Source organism: Peromyscus eremicus, chromosome 23 (genome assembly GCF_949786415.1).
Source record: "Peromyscus eremicus chromosome 23, PerEre_H2_v1, whole genome shotgun sequence".
Classification (NCBI taxonomy): Eukaryota; Metazoa; Chordata; class Mammalia; order Rodentia; family Cricetidae; genus Peromyscus; species Peromyscus eremicus.
The window spans coordinates 28,186,740-28,195,153 of record NC_081438.1 but is presented as its reverse complement, the minus strand read 5'-3'; the positions used below and the strand labels follow the sequence as shown (position 1 = coordinate 28,195,153).

At 53.9% G+C, this 8,414-nt stretch overlaps 1 protein-coding gene across 2 annotated transcripts; it reads right to left on the bottom strand.

Annotated features, from left to right (window-relative positions):
* Positions 1-304: 304 nt before the first annotated feature.
* Positions 305-3,910, bottom strand: Actb (actin beta). 2 transcript variants are annotated; one of them, XM_059249718.1, is made up of 6 exons: positions 3,812-3,910; positions 2,741-2,869; positions 2,414-2,653; positions 1,523-1,961; positions 1,252-1,433; positions 305-1,122 (listed from the first exon to the last, which is right to left on the bottom strand). In XM_059249718.1, exons 2-6 carry the CDS (start codon positions 2,861-2,863, stop codon positions 979-981), a joined length of 1,128 nt encoding a protein of 375 aa, XP_059105701.1. In that variant the 5' UTR covers positions 2,864-2,869; positions 3,812-3,910; the 3' UTR covers positions 305-978. The 2 variants fall into 2 exon arrangements, with proteins under 2 accessions (XP_059105701.1, XP_059105700.1); XM_059249717.1 differs by lacking the exon at positions 3,812-3,910 and adding an exon at positions 3,026-3,047.
* Positions 3,911-8,414: the final 4,504 nt, after the last annotated feature.

The window sequence follows — 8,414 nt, the reverse complement described above, 5'->3', positions numbered from 1 at the left end:
CCTCCAGTCAGAAGTCAGGATTACCACTTTCCAGGTGGCAGGCAGAGGTGCTAACCTCCCTTGGCTGCTGATCCCCAGGTAAGAGCAGGTTTGTGTTTATGATGCAGGAGGCCAACTTGCCCCCCCACCACTCCAAATTCAGTAATCTTTCCAACAGCCACCCTTAAGACACACGAAGTCTTCATAACTCAACAGGCTGTTATGCCCTCCCACTGGCCCAGCCCACCTAGGTCCCTCTTTGAAGCAAAGTGAATAGCTCCCATTCCCCCCCTCCCCAAACTAGCAAAGCCAGAGAACCACAAGCTTTGTTTGTAAGGTGTGCACTTTTATTAAACTGGTCTCAAGTCAGTGTACAGGCAAGCCCTGGCTGCCTCAACACCTCAACCCACTCCCAGGGAGACCAAAGCCTTCATACATCAAGTTGGGGGGACCAAAAAAAAAAAAAAAAAAGGGAGGGCCACTCTGATGGCTGACCATTCAAAAGTAAAAACAAAAGTATTAAGGCGGAAGATTTAAAAAAAAAATTTGCAGTACATAATTTACACAGAAGCAATGTTGTCACCTCCCCAGCGTGGACTCAGCCACCCTCCTCTAGGTAATGGGGGTGGCTTTTGGGAGGGTGAGGGACTTCCTGTAGCCATGTATCTCTCATGGACACTTGGAATGACTATTAAAAAAGAAAAAAAAAAAAAAACCAAAAACAATGTACAATCAAAGTCCTCAGCCACATTGTAGAACTTTGGGGGATGCTTGCTCCAACCGACTGCTGTCGCCTTCACCGTTCCAGTTTTTAAATCCTGAGTCAAAAGCGCCAAAACAAAACAAAACCAAAAAAAAAAAAACAAAAAATTTTTTAAAAACTTAAAAAAAAAACAAAAACAAAAAAAGCCATGCCAATGTTGTTTCATTTTTTTTTTTTCTGCGCAAGTTAGGTTTTGTCAAAGAAAGGGTGTAAAACGCAGCTCAGTAACAGTCCGCCTAGAAGCATTTGCGGTGCACGATGGAGGGGCCGGACTCATCGTATTCCTGCTTGCTGATCCACATCTGCTGGAAGGTGGACAGGGAGGCCAAGATGGAGCCACCGATCCACACAGAGTACTTGCGCTCAGGAGGAGCAATGATCTGAAGAAAGCAAGATACAGTGATGGTGAGCATTCTGGATGCCGGTCTTACCTGCAGCCAAAGTGTTTGCTCTGGCAACCACAGGGCCCACCCCACCCATGGGTCCAGGCCTAAGGGTGCTTAGCTCACCTTGATCTTCATGGTGCTGGGAGCCAGAGCAGTGATCTCCTTCTGCATCCGGTCGGCAATGCCTGGGTACATGGTGGTGCCACCCGACAGCACTGTGTTGGCATAGAGGTCTTTGCGGATGTCAACGTCACACTTCATGATGGAATTGAATGTAGTTTCATGGATGCCACAGGATTCCATACCTGAGGGGAAAGGGAGACACAGACTTAACAGTGTTGACTCCAGAGTTGGTCACCATTAGATAGAGAAGGAACTAGGTCACTCAACTCACCCAGGAAGGAAGGCTGGAAAAGAGCCTCAGGGCAGCGGAACCGCTCGTTGCCAATAGTGATGACCTGGCCGTCAGGCAGCTCATAGCTCTTCTCCAGGGAAGAAGAGGATGCAGCAGTGGCCATCTCTTGCTCGAAGTCCAGGGCAACATAGCACAGCTTCTCTTTGATGTCACGCACGATTTCCCTCTCGGCTGTGGTGGTGAAGCTATAGCCACGCTCGGTCAGGATCTTCATGAGGTAGTCTGTCAGGTCCCGGCCAGCCAGGTCCAGACGCAGGATGGCATGAGGGAGAGCGTAGCCCTCATAGATGGGCACAGTGTGGGTGACCCCGTCTCCGGAGTCCATCACAATGCCAGTGGTACGACCAGAGGCATACAGGGACAGCACGGCCTGAATGGCTACGTACATGGCTGGGGTGTTGAAGGTCTCAAACATGATCTGTAAGGAAAAAATGGGCCTTTGTCAAGCTCTGAAAGCCACAAATAGTCAAGATAGGTGGGACTGTCAGGACAGATTTGGGACATGCAGAGTGCAAGAACACAGCTAAGGTAAGTGTGCTGGGAGTCTCAGGACAGGGGCTCCATTTAGACCTACTGTGCATCTACTGAATACACACTCCAAGGCCACGTATCACCAGCCTCATTAGCTTTGTCACACGAGTCATTGTTAGTACCTACACCCACAGCACTGTAGGCTTTTAAACACCTAGTCAGAAAGGCAATCGAGAGAAAAAAGACCTCATCTGGGAAAAAGTAGAAACTGCAAAGTTCCAAGGGAGACTCAGTTCATAGAAGAGAGAGTCCTATGGGAGAATGGCAGAAGAAAGACAATTGAGAAAGGGCGTGGCTGAGAAGTTGGCAAAGATGGAGGTGGCCACTGGGGCTGCTGACCTGGGTCATCTTTTCACGGTTGGCCTTGGGGTTCAGGGGGGCTTCAGTGAGCAGCACGGGGTGCTCCTCAGGGGCCACACGCAGCTCATTGTAGAAGGTGTGGTGCCAGATCTTCTCCATATCGTCCCAGTTGGTGACAATGCCGTGTTCAATAGGGTACTTCAGGGTCAGAATGCCTCTCTTGCTCTGGGCCTCGTCGCCCACGTAGGAGTCCTTCTGGCCCATGCCCACCATCACACCCTGCGGAGGGGAACGGTGTTCTCAGTACAGCCACCTCCCTCCAGGGGAACCCCAATATCGCCACCCTCAAAGAGAGGGGTCACCTACCTGATGCCTAGGGCGGCCCACGATGGAGGGGAAGACGGCCCGAGGAGCATCGTCGCCCGCGAAGCCGGCTTTGCACATGCCGGAGCCGTTGTCGACAACGAGCGCAGCGATATCGTCATCCATGGCGAACTACCGGGGCACAAAAGAGGGCCGTGGTCACCGCGGGGCCACCAGGCGCAGCCGCTGCCGCCCTGCCCACTTCCGGCACGCCGCGGCCTCGGGCCGCCAGGGGGCGCGCGCCCAAGCTCGGGGGACAAAGGAAGCCCAGGCCGGCCGCGTTATTACCATAAAAGGCAAACGCTGGTCCGGAGGCGGCCCCACGGCAGGAAGCCAGGCCTCCGCCCCCTCCCCAAACGGGCACAAGCCCCGCCTTCGCCCCGCCGGCGGGCGGCTGGTGCGCGCGCGGGAGGCGACCACACCCAGCAGGAAGCGCGAGCGGGCGCTCCGAAGCCGCTACGACCCCGCCCCTTCCGGACAACGGCCCCGCCCTCGCCCAACCCCAGGTGGCCGTGCTTCAAGTCTCAAATACGCACGCGCAAGTTTAACTTGGAAGAGGGGGGAAGAGGAAGGGCTCCCTCCCCAGCGTGCACGCGCCCCAATACCCAGCGATAGGGCGCGCAAGCGCAGTGGCCTCCCAGCCCCCACCCGGCCGCGCCGCGCCCGCCAGCCGGGCAAGCCAAATGGGCAAACCGGTTTGGACAAAGACCCATGGGCCACCAAGGCGTGATCATAGCATTTGGCTCCCAACATTGTGTCCCCTCAAAGTGGGCAGATACGTCTCAGCACCCGACAGCCGCATCGGTTCTCCTAGCGCCCACACTGCGACCCTAGTGAGTCCCCAAGCATCGTGCTCTGAGCCAGACCAGGTCCACGAGTGTCTACACCGTGGCAATGCGGCTGCAAAGGGTCCGCACTCTGGGCGGAAAGTTGCATCTGCAAGTGTCCACTCCGCAGCCAGGCACCACCCTCCACCCTTCCCCGGTGTCCGTACTGAGTGTCTCCCGCGACCCTGCCGTGAGGTAACTGCCCACGGGAGAGCTGTGGCCGGCTGGGCCTGGTGTCCCTGCTTACCTGGTGGCGGGTGTGGAGCGGCGAAGAAAGAGCTGCGAGAGGCCTGTGCTCGCGGGTGGACGCGGACTCGACAGTGGCTGCGCGTTGCGCCGCCGGGTTTTATAGGACGCCACAGCGGCCACTCGAGCCATAAAAGGCAACTTTCGGAACTGCGAGCGCTGATTGGCTCCGCGCCGCTCACTCACCGGCCTCGCCGCACAGTGCAGCATTTTTTTACCCCCTCTCCCCTCCTTTTGGAAAAAAAAAAAAGAGAGAGAGATAGAGAGAGAGAGAGAGAAAGAGAGAGAGAGAAAGCGAGATTGAGGAAGAGGATGGAGAGTTTTGGCGGTGGGTGCTGGCCCCATAGGCCCAGACATGCACAAATAGCCTCTGCCCTTGTGGACACTGCCGGGATTCAGGGTCCCGGTTATCAGGCCTGCCATTCTGGGGGTCACTCACCCACCTTAGGACCCTCAGGGTGTGGATGTCACGTGAACATTGAGTACCTCGGTGGGCAAGGGTCAGCATAGAGGCCCGGGCCATGTTTACGTGGCCTCTTGTTTGAGGGACACGCGGAGCCTGGATTGAATGGGGAAGGAGTCACTCCCCCTTGCCAGCTATAGCCCGAAAGCCAGATCTGGGGGACTTCTAGTGAGGTTCCAATTTGCTAGGTGTGTTGAGGTACAATTTAGAAGCAGAACTGTGGTTGGAGGGGTCTTCACGGGTTTGGGCCACTTAGGAGACCCAGGGCCACACTCCAAGTACAGGGCAAGCCTGGTGGTTCAGTGGTTGGAGTTGTTGCAGGAAGATGTCTCCTGGCCCAGACCTAGAAAGGAACTGTGCTCTATAGAACAAGCACAACTTGTCATGGAGTCGGACACTTTTGGAGGGCTGCCTGATCACACCCAGGCAGGGCTAAGCCTCGGCCGTTAGCTGGTGGCTCTGGGTGGTTGCCAGGCACCGTTGGGCTGGGGCCCACCATCTATCCTCTGTTTGTTATGTGCAGCCACAGCTGAACTGTGTTCTAGTTCATCTGGAGGCTGTGGGGACTCTGGGAGTGACAGCGTGCTTAGAAAGGAGTTAGTGGTGCCTGGAATCCCCAATCCACTGTAGAAGACCCCCCCCATCCCCCACCCCCATCCCGCTCTCCTCAACATGGGTCTATTTATCAAACTTGAGGCAAAACTTGAGTACCCAAGAGTGTTCTGTTCAGCTGATATCTACACAGGGGATCAGGGTTGAAGGACCCCTGGCTTAGCTTAGGGGGACACACACCTCCTGGGAGAAGGTGACAGAAAATTGAATTTAGGCAAGAAGGGTGCTTCAGGTGAGATGCTCTGGGCCTGCCATGGCTTTGCATATGCATAGTAGGAGCTCAGTGAGTGTAGGTGTTGAAACCGAGGAAGGCTTCGTCCATATATGGACTACATCAGTAGCCCAGCATGAGGAGGCTGAACCAACTTCCTTGTGTTAGGCGGATGGCAGGACATTCTGAAGTTGCAGAGGCCTCCGGTATAAAAAGGGTGACCCCAGCATCTACTGGGAGCACACCCCCAGGTTCAGAGCTACAAAAGAGATTTGACAAAAATCTTTTGCAGTCACCAACCCTGGGCCTGAGAGAATTTTCCCAGCCTGTCCCCTCCCTGCCTCCGGGGGACGGGACTGCCCTGGCCCTGGCCCTGTATCTCTCAATTGTTCAGGCAGTTTGCCAGGTGCCTGGTACCTGCCAGCCCTGCAAGTCACAGGTGGGGGTGGGGCAGGGTGAACACTGCCTGTCGATGAGGACTGCCCAGAGTGTTCCCAGGGGGGCCCTGGTGGGGTGCAGGGGAGAAGATACCACCTGCCACCAGGGGTGCAGGATGAGATGGGAGCCTCTTGTGGGATACCAGGCAGCTTTACTGGGTAGGAACAGACCAGATTCCCAGGCAGGACCTGTGCTGCCACTTTGTCACCTCTTGGTCCTGGGGCCGGTCAAGGGGCAGGCACTCTAGCCCCACCCGACTCTGGAACAGTTCTGATCTATCCCACTGGCTTATGGTTCTGTCTTGTCTGCAGTGGCCATTTTCCAGTGTTCTGTTACACATTCTTGAGAGAGAGAGACGAGGTTGAATCTCTTGATTTGTTATTGGGTATTTGTGAGGGGGCGGGGGTCGTTCTTTTGTTCTTTTGACAGGGTCTCAGGCAGCCTATGTAGCCAAGAAACCTTAAACTCCACTTCCTGAGTGCTGTGATTAAAGGCATGTGCCACCATGCTCAGCTTCTCTTGTTTGTTGGAAACAATGTCTCCCCATATAGCCCAGGCTGGCCTCAAAGTCCTGATCTCCCTGCCTCAGCTTCCTGAATAGCTATGAAGACAGTCATGGTGCCTATTCAGGCTGGTCTTAATAACTCAACACCACCCCCAACCCCCACAACATCAAACAAGCCAGCCCTTTGAGGGGCTCCATCACCCCCACTGCCTCCCACTACACACACACTGAGGGGTCTGTTCTGTCAGATGAATAAGAGACCGCCTGCCCTGGATGTTCTCAGCCCTGAAGGAGGAGAGGACCCTGAGAGGGCAGCAGGGCCGGAGGGGGCCTGGACTGTTGAGTTTGGGGTTCAGACAGGAGACACTAAGCACAGAAAACAGGGTGGCGGTGGGGGAGAAAGAGGAAGCAGAGGAAGGGGAAGGCAGAGGAAGTGAATCTGGTTTTCTGTGGAGAACTTTGCCCTCACAAAGAGCTGTCCCTGTCAGGCAGGCACCCAGCTGGCAGTCCTAGCCTGGCCCAGCCGATGGATGACACCTGTAGCTTTAATACATTTTTTTTTCCTTCAAGAGTCCCCTGCCCTGAAAGACCTTGCAGCAAGAGAATATTTACAATCTAACTCTCCTTCTCTCAGAAGCCACATGTCACTTCTGCTGGGGACATTCAAGCCCAGCTGTCCAGGAAGACCCTAAGCTACACATTTGTAGGGAAGAAATTGAGGAAGAGGAGAACTTCCTGTTACACTGGCAAGGGTTCTGTCCAAGAGGGCGGGTCCCTGGAGACAGCAGGATGTCAGTTGTCAGTAAGACACTAACTAAATGAATGAAGGAGGGCCTGGAGTGTTCCAGAAAACATACTCCCTTTTTACAGACTAGGAAACTGAGGTGGGACTGACTGAGTACCCAGTGCCTTGAAATCCAGCCGTAAGGCCTCTGTACTCAGGGCCCCTCCCTGGGTAAAGTGGCCTCTGGAATGTCCCCGGGGACTGGGTCCAAGGACTGCTCCGAAGCTGGAATTCCTAGCCCCACCCCCTCCTTAGTACATATTTCTAACTCCTGGGGTTCAGTAAGGGCAAGCTGAAGGCTCCTGGTCATAGGGTACCACTAGAAGAATGTACTGGAAGCCTGCTGGTAGGGTCCTCCTCACCCATACTCTGATGATCCAGAGTCCCTCAGGGCTTTTAGAATACAGGAGGTTTGTGAATGAGTGTGGGGTTCCTCTAACTAACTTCTTAGCCTTTGGGGCCAGCTTCAGGCTGCCCTCTCCAGGCCCAGAGGGAGCAAGTGATCCAGGTAAGATGACCCAGAAAAGGAATAGCCTGGGGTCAAAGCAGCTGGACCTTTCCTCTCAAGCAGCTGCTGAGTTACACAGCCGATATACCTGCTCCCTACTCTGAGGCTCCAGGGGCAAGGAGGCATGTGGGATGGTTTCTCCGGCCCTGTTTTGAGAAATGGGAATAAAGTAAGCAGATGTCTTGAGCTAGCCCTCAAACAAGAGAATGCTTGCTGGTACCAAGAAGGAAAGCAAAAGATTTCTTTAGGGCTGGCTAGGTGGCTCAGTGTAGAAAGGTGCTTATCTCCAAGCCTCACTACTTGAGTTCAGTCTCTGGGATCCCCGTGATGGAAGGAGGGAACCAACTCCCCCAAGTTGACCTCTGACCTCCATGTTAGAACTGGGCCATGCATGCCCCCCCCCCTCACAGACATAAATCAATGTAGGGTTTTTGTCTGTTTGTTTGTTGATGTTGTTTGCCTTTGAGACAGGGTCTCACTGTGTAACTCCAACTGGCCTGGAACTTGCTACACAGACTAAGCTGGTGTCAAACTCACAGAGATCCACCTGCCTCTGCCTCCTGAATGCTGGGATTAAAGGTGTGTGCCACCATGCCCTGGCTCTAAAACATTTTTTAAAATTTTTTTTTTTTAATTTTCTGGAGCTGAGGACCTAACCCAGGGCCTTGTGCTTGCTAGGCAAGTGCTCTACCATTGAGATAAATCCCCAACCCTAAAACATTTTTTAAAGATTAATTTATTACTTTTATTTATGTGTATGTATGTGTGCCTACAGGAGTTTATGGGCACCATATGAATGCAGATGCCAGACAGTTGAAAGCCACCTCATGAGGGTGTTGGGAACAGAACTCAGGTTCTCTGCAAGAGCAGTTAGTATTCTTAGCCACTGAGCCATCTCTCCAGCCCTCCCAACCCCCCAAAATTTTTTTTAAAGGTTTCTACCAGGCAGTGGTGGCACAAGCTTTTAATCCCAGCACTTGGGAGGCAGAGGCAGGCAGATCTCTGTGAGTTCAAGGTAGGCTGGTCTATATATAGAGTGAGTTCCAGGATAGCTAGGGCTACACAGAGAAACTCTGTCTCAAT

Bases quoted from the DNA above. Each gene is read 5' to 3' on its own strand.
- Actb (XM_059249717.1), bottom strand. The intron at 2,654-2,740 runs GTAGGTGACCCC...TCCCCTCCGCAG, and splicing joins TGGGCCGCCCTAGGCATCAG to GGTGTGATGGTGGGCATGGG. The intron at 1,434-1,522 runs GTGAGTTGAGTG...CTTTCCCCTCAG, and splicing joins TTTCCAGCCTTCCTTCCTGG to GTATGGAATCCTGTGGCATC.